This window comes from Corapipo altera, unplaced genomic scaffold (assembly GCF_003945725.1).
Source record: "Corapipo altera isolate COAL_440 unplaced genomic scaffold, ASM394572v1 45, whole genome shotgun sequence".
Taxonomy (NCBI): Eukaryota; Metazoa; Chordata; class Aves; order Passeriformes; family Pipridae; genus Corapipo; species Corapipo altera.
The window spans coordinates 25,415,205-25,432,438 of NW_020884877.1; the positions used below are offsets into that span (position 1 = coordinate 25,415,205).

The 17,234-nt window shown below is 42.5% G+C and overlaps 1 protein-coding gene across 1 annotated transcript; it reads left to right on the plus strand.

Annotated features, from left to right (window-relative positions):
- Positions 1–1,819: 1,819 nt before the first annotated feature.
- LOC113944118 (glycerol-3-phosphate dehydrogenase [NAD(+)], cytoplasmic-like) lies at positions 1,820–17,125 on the plus strand. The gene is made up of 8 exons (XM_027636796.1): positions 1,820–1,983; positions 6,908–7,085; positions 9,021–9,161; positions 10,366–10,504; positions 12,147–12,259; positions 13,086–13,319; positions 13,470–13,576; positions 15,029–17,125. Exons 1-8 carry the CDS (start codon positions 1,943–1,945, stop codon positions 15,123–15,125), a joined length of 1,050 nt encoding a protein of 349 aa, XP_027492597.1. The 5' UTR covers positions 1,820–1,942; the 3' UTR covers positions 15,126–17,125.
- The last annotated feature ends 109 nt before the right edge of the window (positions 17,126–17,234 follow it).

The window sequence follows — 17,234 nt, forward strand, 5'->3', positions numbered from 1 at the left end:
ATGCCACAAAGACAGCCTTGACATCTGAACCTGACAAGTAAAATTTGCTGCAGACCACCTGAAATGTCCTTTGGAAGTGAACACTTCTCTATCCATCTCCATGGAGCAGTGACTGCATGAATCCAGAGGAGAGTTCAACAGCAGCACAAGTTACCTACTTCCACAGCCAATTAGTGTCACAGATGGATAAGCTAATATGTGCACTCACAGTCCCAGGCTGTGTCCTCTGCTCTTCACAAGTGCCGCCGTATCCATCTGCCTGCTTGTCCCCTGCCAGTCTGACCCCTGCCAGCTTCTGCTCACCCACCAAATGGTCAGTGCAACTGGAATGTGGAGGCACACAAATCCATCAGTCCAGAACTGATACAGTTCCCCTTTGTAATTAAAAGCTTGTAATTTAGATGAAACTGTTACAGTTTGCAATACTTATTTACTGTACAGAAGAGGGACGTTTTCTTTGCCATGCATTAGTTGCAGAAGCCAGTGCTCTGGTAAGTGTGTCCCCTCCATGGCGCCTAGGGACTCACCAGCACAGAAGAGCTTGAAACAAGTGAAGAAGTCTCAGGGGATGAATGAGGCAAGAAGGATGATGGCCCCTCCTCACCCCCACTTTAGATCTTCTTCACAAGGGGAAGGTGAGTTAAAGGGAGAAGAGAGTGAAGGGACACAGAGGAAGAAGCAAATCATGGTGAACAAGCAGGAGAATGGAGAAAATGTACCTGGAACCAGAGAAAGGCTCTTGTGCTCAAACTGTGCTTCCAGGTAATGCCTCTTCTTGCAGTTCCCATCAGGCTTCACACATGCCCAGGGTCCCAGCTACACCTTCTTTTTCAGCAACTTCTCCCAGTAATTTTCTCAAAATACTCTTTTGCAGGGTTTTACCCTTTTTTTTTTTCTCTAAGTCCCCGAACACTCACCACCATCAGGACACACCAAATAGCCAACAAAGCTAACAGCAGGTGAGATGAACATATGTGTACCTCCAGAAACACCCACAGGCTTCTCCAAAGCTGGCAGCCAGCCTCCCTCGATGAATGACAGTGTCAGGCATCCGTGTCCCACGGAGCCAGGAACCCACTGAGCCAAGCCCTGGTGTGAGGGCAGCAGATGTGGTCACTGCTGAATCTACAGCCCCCCTGTGGGCAGGGAGCCTGGGCACAGCAGGATGAGAGGAAGCAGGAGTGCAAGGTGGCAAATGCAGCTCTTTGGCTCAAAAATGAGAGAGGAGGACATTTTGAAGAGGAGACAGGGTGTGCTAAAGGGCTGAGAGGTAAAATGTGCTCATTTGTAGGGTGTTATGCATGATTAAAACATGTAGGGGAAATGGACCAACATTCTGATTTGTCCTTTCTTGCAGATAACTTATATTTGATGTCCCATGTTAGGAACTGTGATGTAGTTGATGATTTATCAGCTGAATCTGGCTCTGCAAATGCACTCACCCCTTCCCTGGTGGGATCCTCACATGTCGAAAGGATTTAAACCATTACGTGCCTGTGGGGCAGGACAGGTGGGACCTTGACATGTCTCTCACTGCCCCGAATGGCCCAGCTGTGTCCCACGTTACCCACCCTGCCGAAACCCGCGGGGGCTGCCGGTGGACGGGAAGGGCACACCCCACAAGAAGTGCCGGGCTCCCTGCCTTCCCCACGCAGGTCCTTATCCCCGCGGATTTCGGAGAAAGCACCATTTTCCCCATTCCCCCTTCCAGGGCACGATCTCAGGGCAATCCGTCGGCGCAAGGACCGGCGCGGGCAGAGCATCCGCCAGGGCCGCGGGCGGAGCCGGGGAGGACGCGGCGCTGCCCCCGGGACCGCCGCCCACTCCCGGCCGTCCCTCCCGCACCGCCGGGGGCCGGGCCGGGCGGCAGGGGCGGTGCTGGCGGGCGGGACGGACCGACCCCGCCGAGCCGAGCCCCGCCGGGCGGGACGCAGCCCGCACCATGTCTCCGCTCCGCGTCTGCATCGTCGGCTCTGGGAACTGGTAAGTGTCGCAGCGCGGGGGGGCCTCTCTTTTTGCCCTCCTTCTTTTTCTCCCCCATTTCTTTCCTTTTTCTCTTCTTTCCTTCCTCGTCTTCTCCTCCCTCGCCCCTCCGTGGCCGGGGGCTTCGCAACAGGTGAGTGCGGGGAGCGGCAGGGCCGGGGGAGCGGAGCGTCTCCATGGTCCTGAAACCGCGCCCCCAGCCCCGTCCTGCCCCGGCTTGTGGGCTCCTGGGGCAGGGACCGTCGTCCCCCTGAGATGCACCAGCCCGTGAGAGCTGGGAAGACTGATGCTCCTGCATCACCCAGGTATGCGAGCCTCTTAAATCCTGGCGACAGATTCCAGAGAGGCCCGGAGCTGCAGCTCTGTCGCTGTGTGTGCCTGCGGCAGGGCCCAGGCAGTTCAGGTTGTAGCATTCGGCAGTGAGGAAAGCGCTGATGCTGTTTTCCTCTGAAGGAACCGGGGCACAGGATTCGTTTAAAGCCACGATGTATGGGCACCTTTCACTTCCATCCTACTCAGCATGTCCTTTTGCATCTTGGTCCAGATGCAGTCTTGTGTTCAGGTCTCCCATTTATCCTTATTCCCATTTTTATGAACATGTTTGCTACTGTTCAGTCCTTTCTAGCCTGAACAGAAGCACAGCTCTCCAGAGCTCCTTGGGTCTGAAAGACCCCACTGAAGTCAGCAAGCCCATCTCACAGGACTTTGCATTTACTTTTCTTACATTTTCTGTAAACTGAGCACAAACAAACAGATCAACATGTATGTGCATGCATTTGGGATTAGCGAACCCAGCCTCGAGGTAGTTCTGGGGCTTGTTTTTGTTCGAGGAGAGAAAGCTCCTTAAGATTTTAAAAATATCTGACAGTTAAGTGGAAGCAAGTGCCAAAAAAATCAATAGGTGAGGGAGTGGTTGCTTGTGAGCTGCTGAGAACACAGCAGAGTTAAAACACAGCTCTTCGCTTTCCTGCCTTGCAAAAGCAATCCACTGCTTTCTGAGCCCCCAGTGCATGCTCTTGCTGGATCACAGGCTCTTTGGGCACGACAGCTCTCAGACACAACCTTTCACATGGAATTGCACAGCTAAGTCTTCTTCTGGAACTCATCGTCACACATCTGGCTTTCTCTGGCCCTGTAATTTGTTTCCACATCATTTCAGGAGAGGCATCCCTCTCTCTGCCACTGTCTTTTCCCTCACCTGCCTGTGCAGGCAGTTTATTGTTCCTTCCAAGCCCCTCAACAGCTGTGACTGCATGTTTGGGAGTCAAATTTAGCATTTGGTCAGCCCACAGTCACCTTCATCATTCTCTTGCTGCACCGTCAAGCAGGGACGTCCTGCCTTTCCCAGGCTGTCCTCTTCCCATAAAAACATTCTTTAAAGTCACATAATTGTATTCCTTCAGATATGTACTTGAGAAAATTCTCTGTTTTTCCACATGTACCTACAAACTTGGAAAGAGCTACCACAGAGATACCGAGACACCAGCTCATTTAGTATTATCTACTTATACTGCATGTCTGCCTGGACCCATCTCTTGCTTCCCACTATGTACGTAGACTGTTAATTCCTCAGGGAGGAGATAAACATTGTGGTCTGATGTTTGAATCACATCTATTCATAGCCTCAGTGGCAGAACAGGTTGTTTTAGCACAACGTAGAAATACGTTTACCTTCGGCAAACATTTTTTTTCTTATGTTCCTCCTGAATATTTGGGTGGCAGCTCATATCTGTGTGCTCTTGAGGCTTTCCTGCAGCTCAGAATTGTGGTTGACACGTGACACAGCATGCTGCAAAAGCTCATGTCAGCTGCAGAAGTTCAGCAGGTCATGGGGACTTGCTAAGTCAACACTGCCAGGAGGCTCATGAGTGATATGGTTGAGTGAAGCAAGTGCTGCTCTGCATTTTATGGTTGCCAGTCAGGTGCAGGAGGGTTTGTGGTTATGTTAATCATGGCTCAGTTATCCGCTTTTAAAAACAGAGGTTTAGTTCACTGCTTGGCCCTTCAGAATCCAAAAGCTGTCCCAGGATTAGATTCATTGGGGCTGCAGAGTCCTCAACAAGGATCCAGCTTGAACTGGATTCTTGTCTTCAGCATGGACAGATAACCAGGCTTTTTATGGAGGTGCACGGAAGGAAAACGGGAGCCAGTGGTCATAAATTGAACCAGAGAAGGTTCTGACTCAATATCTAAAGAGAGGAGAAAATAAACAACTATGAGAACAATAAAGCATTGGGGCAGGTTGCCCAGAGTGGAGGTGGTCCTTGGAGAGTTTTCAAGACTCAACTGAACAAAGCCCTGAGCAACCCATCTGAACTCAGTGATGTTCCCATGCTGGAGACCTCTTGTGATCCCTTCAAATCTGAGCAATACTATAATTCAAAAAATTTTTTGTGGTTTTCTAAGGAAGAGACTGTAAGAAGACATAATCTTCAAGCACCTAAAGGAAAACAATATGACACCCTTCTAGAACAGAAATAGGCTTAAATTGCAGTAAGAAAGACTTACTGCAATTTGAGGAGGATCTTTCTAATGTTCAGGATTGCAAAGTCCTGGGATGGGCCAGTTGGGGAAGAGAAGAGACCTGCAGTCGCTGGGGTCTTTAAGACCTATTTGGAAAAACTATTAGGAATGGCTTAAGTATATTTGGCTGCCCTGTGCAGAACGAAGGGACCAGCTGCTTCCTGGGCTCTGTTAAGCTCTACTTTTCACCAGATCTGATATATGCTACAAACACTTCCATGTTCACAGACGTAAATAATGGGTCTTATTCTATATCAAAGCTTTCTCATTATACTGATAGGAAATCTCCAGATAAAAGCTTTCTTTCTCTTAGCAATATGTAGATCACTTTCAACATGAATTAAATTAACCGGGGTGGGGGGGGGGGGGGAAATCTGATTGGCAGTTTTCACTTACTTTTTAAAATTATTCAAGTGGAGTTCTCTGCCTTCTATTAAACTTCACTGAATTGGGTTTCAGAGAAAATAAAACAAATAATGGCAAAGTCTTTATACATGAGTGTCTCTGGTTTTGTTTGCATAAGCAGCCCTCTTTTGCCAAGCCTGTGTGGTGTGCAGAACATAGCCTTGACAGACAAAGCAATTCTTTTTCCCAGGGCTGATCAGTGGTAATGACAGCCCTGCTAGAAGATCAGATTTATCTACTAAGAGTTGTGTGTCCCATTCAAGATTTCAGAAATTAGGGCTGAAGTCTATATCTTTAAACAGAAGATCATATGTTCTTGGTACATAGGTAGGAAAGTTATTTTTATGGATAAGCTTGAGGTCCAATTTCATCATCCAGGTTGTGCTGGACAACATGGACAATGAATTTAGATCTCAAGTTTATAAAAAACCAAACCCTTTTCTTATTAATACATATGACTTGCACAGAGCCACAATTCATCCTCAGCTCAAGCTTTGATTGTGCTTTCTGTCGATAGCAGGGCAAGAGAACCAGAATATAAGTAATTTTATAAATAACATGAATGTATGTCTATAAATAATATGAATGTATGATAGAACTGCATGACTTTCTTTCAAAACAGCAGAACTCTTACAGTAAAGGTTCACCTCTAAAACATTTCCCTAAACACTGTAAAGGACCAAAACCAATCAACCCTTACAAAACAAAACAAAACCTGAAAACAAAAGGAAAAACCCCAAACCAGCCAAAAAACTGCCCTAACTAACTAATTAACTAACTAAAGCATTATGAGAGCTCCGGATACAGCATATAGTTAACACTGATCTCAGTAGGATTTCTTTATCATTAAAGATTAAGCCCTTGGGCTTTTACTATTATTGAGCAATTCAACCTTGTGTAAACCTGTTCTATCAAAAATATGGGTGAGCTAAGGAGATACAGTTACAATGAAGTTGCCCTTTGAATCATTGACAGCACAGACCTACCTGGACTTTGTCTTGGATATTCTCAAGAATTTTACAAGTTCCAGAAAACATACCACAGCTAAATCCTGTTCATGTTTCTCCTTGAAAGTGTGTTACAAGTGGGACAGAGTACAAGTGTTGCAACTGGAGCTTCTCTTTCAGTTGTGTTAGTAAAATAAGCAATATTTGAAAGATTGAAGTAGCTTTAAATGGAGAAGGAATAGAGGAGTAAAAATAATCACCTCTCTTCCACATATAATTTAAAGAGCATTAAGCAATAGTTCCAATATTTTCTGCAGGGTCTTTAATTCTCTCTTGCCAAGAAAATAAGTGAGTGTTTGCAAGGCTGCAGTGGTGATGGGGAAGTAAAATTATTGTCTGACCTGAGATTAAAAAATGCTTAGCATGACTCAAGTAAACTGGATGGTTAAAATATCCTCAGGGTGCAAGTATTACAGATCCTGTTACAGTGATAATTAGAGCAATAAATAAAGAGAAACCATCAGGTTGAAGGGTTGCTTGTTTTTTTTCTGAGGATTTAGCGCTTACATAAAATCTTTATTGCAACTCCTTGGTTATGGATAGGAAAGTGGGATGCATCTATTTTAGATGAAATGCACAAAGGCTGTCACAGTGAGATCACTCAGCACTGCTTTACCACCTGGATTATTTTACATTTGTTGGTCTTCAGGAAATAAGGAATTATTTGAGGAGAGGGAGACATTTTAATCCCAGACACTGTATTTTTAGTACTGTTGTTAGTACATCACACTCCTGCTCTATAGCCTTTGATGTGACTTCAGATCCCTTATTACAGTTATGTTTTCCCTGGTTCTACTTTCTGTGCTTTTGAACTTGAGGGGCTTTTGATGAAGGGGAGTAGATAAAGCTTTCTGAAAAATGTCACAAGCACCTGAACAGCTGTATAGCACAGGCCTTTTATGAGTTATGATGTTTAAAGTAACTTGCATTTCCAAATCACAATAAAACTACTTTTCACCTTTTAATTATTTATTTATTTATTTTTTAAGGGGATCAGCTATAGCCAGAATCATTGGCACAAATGTCCAGAAGTCCAACAGATTTGATCCTACTGTCAAGATGTGGGTGTTTGAAGAGATCATCAACGGAAGAAAACTCACAGAAATAATCAACCAGGAACACGAAAATGTTAAATATCTACCTGGATACAAGATACCCCACAATGTGGTAAGTTGAAAAAAAAAATTAGAAATCACTGAATTTTTTTTTTTTTTTTAAATAAGGGAGGCATCATCTGAAAAAATAAAAAGTGGGAAGAAATCCACTGCTTCATTCTGGTTTGTCACCTAACTCATTCCAATATAACTCCCTGGAATATAATTCACTTCTGTGATTTCTCCTTGTCTCGTACGTCATGCCCAACTTCAAACACTCGTATCTGTGCTGGTGACGCACCATCCTCCTCTCTGGCAGACATCAGCACAACTCTAGAAATGGCAAGCAGAGATCTGTCTACACAGAGCTGAGATACTTCAAACCCACGGCATCTTCTGGAGAACAGGGAAAGCTACTGATCTCCTTTCTTCTGAAAAGGAAATCAACAGCACAGCTAAGGGCTGTGGCTTACAAGGAGATGAGTAATGAGCTATTGGCTCATGGGTGATTTCAGGATAGCTATAATTAATAACACTAAATTCCAACAAAAATATAAGGTATTTAATTTTCATGGACATTTAATATACCAAGTTATGCATCTCTACTTAAATTATTCAGCTTACATAATTTACTACTACTGAAGCAAGTGAGGTGAGGGGTTTTGGCTGTCTGAGGTTTTGCCAAATACCACTGCTTTGTGAGTTAAAGAAAGTAGCGCCACATTTCTGGAGCAGTTGCAGTTGTAAAGGGAAGTTAAAACCCTGCACGTGATGGGTCTCCTTGCTTGGGAGTGGTTATATTTAGTGCTCCATTTAGTGTTGCAATTGCATATTTGCACTCCCGGTGCTTGAACTTGGCACACAGTTCTCCTGGGTTACTGTGTTTTTACAACAGTTGTCACTATTGTTTTTACAACCTTCTAGTAGATCAACAGGCTTGTCATCATCACTTGAGGTCAGCCTCACCCTGTTTAGAGCAAAGTCTGAGGCTTCACCAGCAGAAATGAGCTAGTTGCAGTAGAGCCTGGAGGGACCCTCACACCATTTCTGATTGAGAAAAAAAATTCCCAAACAAACAAGCTCACTTTTTCCTTACATTGCTTTGCAGCATTTTGGAGAGACAGGAGCCCTTCCTGCACAGCACTGCCAGCCTCTGCTCCGCTTCCACTTTGTTGTTTTCCCAGAGAAGAAGCCTGGCTGGCACCAGTTCTGATTCTCCCGCTGGCAATCGTGCTTGCTTAAAGCTGTGTGCTCCAAGGCTGCATCCAAGTGTGATGTTTTCACCAACTGTAAACTGCTTGTTCTAGCAGGCTCATATTCACCTGCTCTTGCCTCTGTGGTCTGGCTTGAATTGTTCTGAGTAACACTGGTATTTGGAGAAACATACAGCCAGCGAGTCACTAAGCACATTGTAACTATTGGTAAAATTACTATATATTTAAAACAAAGTCACATAACCCCGCAAAGATGATGATAATCTCTGCCTTTTGATATAGTTTATTATTTATATTAGTTTTAATAATATATGTTATGATTGTAGAGTTTATTCTTGAACAGCCATTGATGTATGGAAACTAAAGACTGTGAGAAGGGGCTCTGTCTCACCACTCCAGTTTGCTCCCCTGTGCTACCACTTATTCCAGAACCATATGGAGTTCTTCAGTATATTCAGGAATCACCTCCAGGAGCTGAACTAGCAAAGGGGCTTCCTAGGACACCACAAGTTTAGAAATTACATCATCTTCCCCAGATTATCCACACAGGGATGGGATAAATTATATTAAAAAAAAATTATAAAAAATCCAAACCTAGGATAGTTTGGCTGCTTTGTATATTTCAGAAGAGATCTGTAGCTACTCACATGGAGAGCTGGCAGCTATGTCACAGGGTCATGTGGTTAAAATTAAGGACATTTGCACTGCATCTGCCATGGCTTTGGCACATTGGTATCTTGCAAGGACTGAGGATTTCTACCTGAGACTCATTTTGGTTGTCCCTCTTGTCCCAGGTGGCTGTACCAGATGTGGCTGAAGCAGCAAATGGGGCAGATATTTTAGTGTTTGTTCTGCCACATCAATTCATTGGACGAATCTGTGAGCAGATTGCAGGACAGATAAAACCTGGAACATTTGGGATTTCCCTGATCAAGGTAAGTTGTTGTCTCAACAATTCCCAATCTGTAGAGTAAATAAACAGCTTCAGCTTAAGGGTAGGAACTTTAGAGTTACATCTTACCTAGCTCTGCCAGCACTTCTGCTGCTTTCATGGCTGTGGAGAGGGAAGGATGGGGCAACCCATCCAGGCTAAGAGTATCTCTGTCTTTGCCAATCATCTTTAGCCTGGATCAGTTCCCATTTGGACCACCATGGAGGTGAAAATGGACAGAGGGAGAGCTGCATAAAGCTGGTGCTGCTGCCAAAAAAAATACTCATCAGAATACGGCGTCAATTAACTCTTAACTGAGAGTGCTGAATTGAAGGGCCTCTTCCAAGTACATGCTAAAGCTGTTCTTGGCAGCATTTAAACAGCACAATAACACTCATGATTTTGCAAAATTGAAGCAATTTCAGTCTGGCATGAATTAAGGAATCTCTTTTTAAGGTTAGAGGTACCAAATTATTGTAATCTTAAAAAAGAATTAATATTTTGAAGAAAATGTCAAACTAAAAGCCAGAGGCATGGCATAGAAATATAGTCTTAACACTTCTTTTCGCTGCATTATAGGAAATATCCCAATTAAAGTTGTAATGAAAGAAATGTAATTCAGGTTTTCAGACTACAACACCAGCTCTTCCCCTTTTATATTTCCCCCTTATATAAATTACATCACAAGCAGCAGTAAGCAGAGGAGAGGAAGATGGGAAAGAAAGGAAATTCCTGCAAATTTACGACCTTCTTTAACTTTAAAAAAACCCAGATCATTAAAAACAAACAAACAAATGACAGTTCAGTATACTCCTCAATACCAAAGAAACAATCAGGTTAACACTGAAGAAGCCACTGCTCATAGGCTTATTTTAAAGGTTTGATTCTGTACTACAGGAATTTAACAGAAAGGAAAAACACAGAACCAAACAAAGCAAGCCTTGGGACAGCAGCACTGGATGTGAGGCCTCTCGCAAGGTTACCTCGACTGCCACTCCTTCTCCCTGAACTTGCCTTGATTTTGCAGTTATGAAAGTACAAACCCAGGGTATTTGCATTCATGGCTAACACTAGTGAATATAAGACCCCATTTTTTTCCAATTAAAACAAGAGCTGCAGGCAATAGAATACCTTCTACTTTACCAGTGGTCTGCTGCTGTCATTTTCCTGTTCTAATACCTTGGCTTTGACTACTGTCTTTTATTTAGGGGATTGATGACGGTCCTGATGGCCTGAAGCTCATCTCTGACCTCATTCGAGAGCACCTGAAAATAGAAATCAGTGTCCTTATGGGGGCCAACATAGCCAAGGAAGTGGCTGATGAGAAGTTCTGTGAAACCACCATTGGTAACTATTGCAAAGAGTCAATTTGAACTGGTAGCTGGAGTTTAGTATCACCTGTGGCTGGGCAACAAGATAACATCTGGAGGAAGCAGGGGGATGTGACAGGTCCCTGGTGGTTCCAGAGTGGAGCAGTACCTGCTGAGTTCCTTCAGGGAGGCAGGATTATTTCCAGAGAGTTCAGTGCTAGAAGGAATAGATTCAAATTGACAGTGAGTTTTTCAGTGCTAGAGCTAATTTAATCCATTAAAAAAATCACAGCTTAGTCCTGTTTCTGTAGGAGTTGGCAAGAGCCACGTTTTGTGTCTTAGAGCTCAACACTGAGTACATTGGCAGCTGATACACTACACAGTCTAGATAGAGAAGTGTAATCAGAAGCTCCTATGTGCTCACACTCCCAGAGGTGTATTTCTCCATCTTCACATTTCTTTCTTTGGAAAAAACTCCCAGTAACATTCTGTTCCTTCCTCCCATTCAGACTGCTTGCCAAGACACGGCCTCAGATCCTCCCAGACCTGGGTCTGACCTGATTTGGAAAGTTCATCCAGTAGTTTTTAAAAACCATTGATTTTTAAACTCAGTCAAAATTAAAGTTACATCCTTCTATAGTTGAGGAGGCAAAAGAAAAATAAACTGTGTTGCAATAGTGTTCCTGTGCCTTGCAAATGTTACAATAATAGCAAAAACTGTACCAGCTGGGTATTTGTTGCTGGCAAGCAACTAGGCCCAAATAGGACCAGATATGATTAGGAGATCTGAGCTATATTAATTTTCCTGGAGGGAATTTAACTTCTGCTGGCCTGGTTTGAAGCCATGTTGTGATGATCACTGTGCAAAGAGCTTTGCCCCTTGCTTTTGTCCTCAGGGAGAGCCATGCAGCCCAGAAACAGCCACCTCAAAGAGAATTGGTATTGTGAAGAATGAGAAGCAAAGCTAAAGTTTCTCATAAGATTGGGCAGAAACCGCCCAGTTACCACACAAGAGTGTGGTGCCCCAGGCCAGTAAAATCATTGCTGAGCTCTCCCTGAAGGAAACCAAGCTACCTCCTATAAAACTTAAGTGGAACTCAAATCAGAAATCTATGCCCAGCAGGCCATGGGTTCTCTGGATCAAGGCAAACCTCAATCCCTTTACCACTTGGGGCTCTCCTTGGGCAAGCACTGTAAAGACATGATATGTGGCCTCCATAGAACTGGTAGGAAAAGGCTTCCAGTAGTGCACACTTTCAACTTCATTATCTGTGGATCATTCTGTAATAATAAATAGGGCAATAATAATTTGTGTTCCATAATAGTACTTAGCAGTGACACGTTACATTTTCAGAGCAGAAATTATACCAGAAAGCACAGAGAGTGGTTTGTAAATAATATCTTTTGTAAGGTCTGTGGTTTTACAGTGAATGCTGCATTAGGAGCCATCTACTTTTAAGCTCTTTAAAATGTTACTAAGCGATGATGGTCAATGCTCTGGGGCTTGCCTGCATTTAACACCGGCTTCCAGCAGTGGGAACTGCTCTGGTTTAGCAACACCCAGTTACTGAGATCACAAAACCTGAAGTAGTCCCTGGAACCTTATGTCAGGTTAAGCTTAACTGTGTGCACTCTGAAACACGTGAAAACGTTCTAACTTTCATGCTTCCTCCCCACAGGCTGCAAAAACAAAACACAAGGGGAAATCTTTAAAGAGTTAATGCAGACTCCCAATTTCAGGATTACTGTGGTGCCTGACTCCGATACAGTGGAGCTTTGTGGAGCCTTAAAAGTGAGTGATTTCGAACCAGAATGTTGCACTAGGGCCAAATCCTACCCTCACCTGAGTCTTCTGTAAGCCAGGGGTTCTAATTTGACTCCTGTCACCATGTGATTGAATGAGCGCAGACAAGTTACAAAGTTTATGTGCCAGTTTTTCAACGTGGAAAACAGAGAAAATCAGAATTAATACCAAAACTACCAAGTTTCCAACGAGGAGGCACTTCAGTGAGATTCTATATGTGCTGAAAGTGACTTCAGACTGTGATCCTTTCTGCTTTTTTATTTGGAAGTGGAAGGTGGGAAGGGAGAGGTACAGAACAATGGTGAGGAGTTGTTAAAGGTGTTTAGGATCCACAAAAATATGTTTAGAGCTGTAGAAAAGGGCAATTCTACTCATCATTTTTGTAGGCAAGCCCAAAATTTGATCTATTGCAGCATCTGCATAGAACCCATGCCTGCTCAAATCAGAAACCCTCAGAGAAAACCTAGAAAGGTGTGGGACAGTTTAAATAGTTAAATAGAAGAAAGGTCAGTGAGTACTGACTTGGAACTAGCAGAAGAACAAAACATTAATGGCATACATGTTACATGATTGCAACATCAGTGTATAAAACAAGCTGCTTTGATTTTTGCCCACGGGAATAACAGTAGGTACTTCAGAAAAATTTTCTAGAAGTCCAGTGACTTTTGTCCAACACTCACTACCTGGCCCCTTTCTTCATAAGATAAACCTGTGGCCATCGGAAATTGAACCTTGTTCTGATGAAGACAGAGTTGTGGGATTTTCTTAGAGCTCAGTGCACACCTTGCCTGACTGTTTCCTTCCCTCTTTGTAGAACATCGTGGCAGTGGGAGCTGGGTTCTGTGATGGACTGAGTTTTGGTGATAATACCAAGGCAGCAGTGATACGCTTGGGCCTCATGGAAATGGTGGCCTTTGCCAAGATGTTCTGCAAGGGACCAGTGTCAATAGCCACATTTTTGGAAAGCTGTGGGGTTGCTGATCTGATCACTACCTGCTACGGGGGACGCAACAGAAAAGTAGCAGAAGCCTTTGCTCGCACAGGAAAGGTAAGGAGGATTTTGAAATACTTTACACTAACGTATGAAGAAATCCTTCTGTGTTTTACAAAGGTATCATTAGCTGTTTATCTTCTTGATAACTGCTGGTATCACAGCAGTATCCCCTCTGATCCAAGTAATCAGTCTTCTCTCTTCTAGTCCATTGAGGAACTGGAAAACGAGATGCTGAATGGACAAAAGCTGCAAGGTCCTCAGACCTCAGCTGAAGTCTACAAGATTCTGAAACAGAAAAATATGCTGGATAAGTAAGTGCTTTGACTTAAAAAAACAGCTGAATCAACAGCAAATTACAAGTGTTTCATAGCCTCCTTAGCAGTACTTGCGTTTAATTATCTGCAACGACTACTTTCTACAACGTGGGCCACTAGTAGAGCCTGGCCTGACTCCTCATTGCCATGGTCAGCTGAATAGGATGGAGGCTGAGCAGCATTAGAAGAAACAAGTCACAGACATGGAGAGGGTTCAGGGGATACTGTTAGTGTCTAAGAAAAGACAGAGAAATGAGAGATCACATACTGGAAATGCAAGGAAAACAATCACAGAATATTCTGAGTTGGAAGGGACCTACAAGGATCATCGAGTCCAACACTTAAGTGAACGGCCCATACATAGGAAACAAAAGAAATAATAATGTAAAGGAGCCTCCCAGACATCCCCATCTCCCAAACAAGATTGAAGGCCATACTAAGAGTCAGCCTGCAGATATGATGTGTGGGTTCAATCTGTGATCAAAGGGTTTCTTGTTCTCAGTGTATCACCATTGCAGCTTGCAGCAGTCCTGCTCTCAGTGCGAACCTTAACTTGGTTATCTCAGTACAAAATTTGAGAGCATACTCCTAATCAAAATTTTTACATGCCTTAAAAGGTAACATGTGCCAATATCAATGCTTTAGTACCACAAATACTGCTGAGATAAAAAGTACCTCTAATTGTTTGGGATGATGTAAGATTACTTACAACTTGAAACCTTTGTCTCATCTTACACAACAGAAAACCTAAACTTCCCTCCATCCTATTCCCTCCCATCCATTAGCAGTACTGAGAGGTCAAACACAGCTAAATGAATACTTAAAAAAAACCCCAACCCTCTTGGAATTATAACAGATACAGAAGATTCAAGTACCTTTATCTTTCAAAAATGAGAGAGAAAAGGGAAGCTCATTTTGACAGAATATGAACTTTAAATACAACTTGATCCAATATTATCCTATAATTGCACTTAGTTACATATTCAGCTCCAAGTCATTCAGTGGACTCATTTTTTTACCACATAATGACTAATTCATCTTATAAAAGGAAAAGAATCCTTTAAGCCATGAAAAGAAAATCATTAGACATTTTCATTCTTTGTAGTCCTTTAGATACCAGTAATGACTGCAAATAATACATTCACTTTGCACACAGCAGGAAAAAGAGAACATGCAATTCAAGACTGTTTTTAAATAAAAAATATTGGATAGGAATTTTGTCTCCAAGATAGCTTTTCTCTGCTATCACTCCCAAGATTTGCCCCTAGCTTCTCTCCATTGCCCTATGTAGTCTTCCAGTAAAGGCACCTCCAAGTTAAAAGTATATTGTAAAGAGAGACAAAATTTTTTCACTTTCAATATAACAACAATATTTTTTTTCCATTAAAATGGAATGGAAATGTACATATAAACTTTAACAACTTTTTAATTGCTATGTGCTTCTTTTAGGTTTCCATTATTTACAACCATCTACAAGATCTGCTACGAGGGTCAAGCAATCCAGGATTTCATCATGTGCCTGCAGAACCACCCAGAGCACATGTAGAGATCCCCTCTCCTCACCTGGCTGCATTCTCACCTTCCCGAGACTTCTGTCCACTACCCAGCAATTAGGGAAACAGGTTGTGTGACAACACTTGCTGTAAAGGCAGCAAAGAATGTATTTCATTATCCTTGTTCTGGGGGTAAAAAATCTGCCTTTAATTTCAACATTATACCCAAGGAATAGGAAATGAATGTAAAATTTAACAGTATGAATTAATAACGTGGGCATTTCCCTAGAATTCCTTTCTTGTTGACTGAAAACAGTTCCCCTTCTAATTTCCATAACAAGATCCTAATATAGCTCATGAGAACCTCAACATTTTGCCTACTAATGCAATCACAGAACAGCACAAAATAGAGAAAAATTGAAGAACTCATTCAAAGAGACAAATTATAATTTAAAAAAAAAAAAAGCTCCGACAGCAGTAACATGCAATCACATGGGCAAATGTTGGGGTTCCATAATTCCTCTTGAACACAAATAACATTTTTTATTTTGTGACGTTTAGGCCCTCCTTGGTTTCATTTCCCAGTATAAGCCTCTCTGGAAAAATCAATATTGTTACTGTGCTCTGACACGCACAAGTGTTCAGCAGATGTATAAATAAAATGGTTTAAGTGTGGGGGAAAGGAGAAATAAGGGGTTTTGGATGGGGGTACTGTTTCAAATTTGGGACCCTAGGAATCATCAGTAGTAGTCTGACCTTCCTTATAAACTTACTGTATTCCTTTAAGATACAGAAAAAAAATTTGAAATAACCGAACACCTTTCTGTTCGCATCAGATTTTCTCAGCAAGTCTTCATCATGAATTGGTACCAGCTGAGAGGGGAGAAGTGGAGGCTGGCAGGGAGGATGGAGGCACAGCTCAGCTTGCACCTTGTGCACTGCTGTTATTTTGAGGGCGTAAAGAATAACAGTGAAAAACCCTTGGTGGTACTTGACTTTTATACAAGTATGAAAACGACCGCTACAGACGCACAGAAATCCATTTGAAACGGGGCTGCATTTTAACTCCACTGGGAAACTCCACTGGTCTGACTCCAGTGCAGCAACCCATGCCTTTCCAGACTGCAGAGTAATGCCCTGATCCTGATTAAGCAACACATCTTACACCCCACAAGAGAGATCTCCATCTACTTCTGAATTTTAAACACAACCTGGTGCATATGCCAGGGGTTTTTTTATCGTGCTACCAATGGCGTAAACTTTAGAACCACTGAAGTTTTTAAACCTTATAGTTGTACTTAGGTAACTTTACATACCTGATGTTTTTCAGAGTTAAAATCATCTACAAAATGAACAATGGTGCATTTTATAAGCTTTAATACCCTTTTGAAACACTCCTATTTTGAGAGAAGGCAAACAAAAAGGAAGAGTAACCTACTTTTGCTGTGCTTTATCTGATTTTTCAAAATAGCAGAGAGGAAGGCAAGTGGGTTTTTTTTAAGCTATGTATTCACGGGTAGATTGTTTAGAGGAAAAAAAAAAGATTATAAAATCATTTCAACTCATTATAGAGGAATATTATCAGAGTAATATATATACGAATGTATTGTAATTACAAATATATTGTAAAAATCTCAGTCTCACAGCTAGCAAAGCTAGCTCAAATACCAAACAATGGCTGCAGCACCCCTGATCCCTGCTGGACAGCAGCAAAGGCAGCTCAGCTTCTCCCGCTCAGACTCCAGTCACAGCCAATGGCTCGAGGCTCAGAGGGCAACACCAACATTCCTTCCACTGAAATGGGAATCATGTGGCCAAATCCTTTTCACAAAAGCAGGGAATTTATGATCTTCAATTTCAAGTGGAAAAGTAACATATATTGCACAGTTTTAAAGTATCAAATACATGAGGGTGGGATAGAGAATTCAGGAACCTCCTTACTTCACCATCAGGCTGAATTTCTGATAAGTCATGTATGAGCTAATAATAACATAAAACATTTTACATTCAAAGTGTATCAAATAACAGTTTAATAAAGTGATCAATATGAAGACTTGATGTAATTTCATTTTTCAACATTCTTACAAAATAAATTACTGTTGTAATAGTGGTCCTTTACTGCGCTTACTCTTGCAGTTAAATCATCATCAGCTCTCAAAGAA

Coding starts and splice junctions, on each gene's coding strand:
- LOC113944118 (XM_027636796.1), top strand. CDS start 1,943: ATGTCTCCGCTCCGCGTCTGCATCGTCGGCTCTGGGAACTG. Junction 12,260..13,085: donor AGCTTTGTGGAGCCTTAAAA/GTGAGTGATTTC, acceptor CCCTCTTTGTAG/AACATCGTGGCAGTGGGAGC. Junction 13,320..13,469: donor CCTTTGCTCGCACAGGAAAG/GTAAGGAGGATT, acceptor TCTCTCTTCTAG/TCCATTGAGGAACTGGAAAA.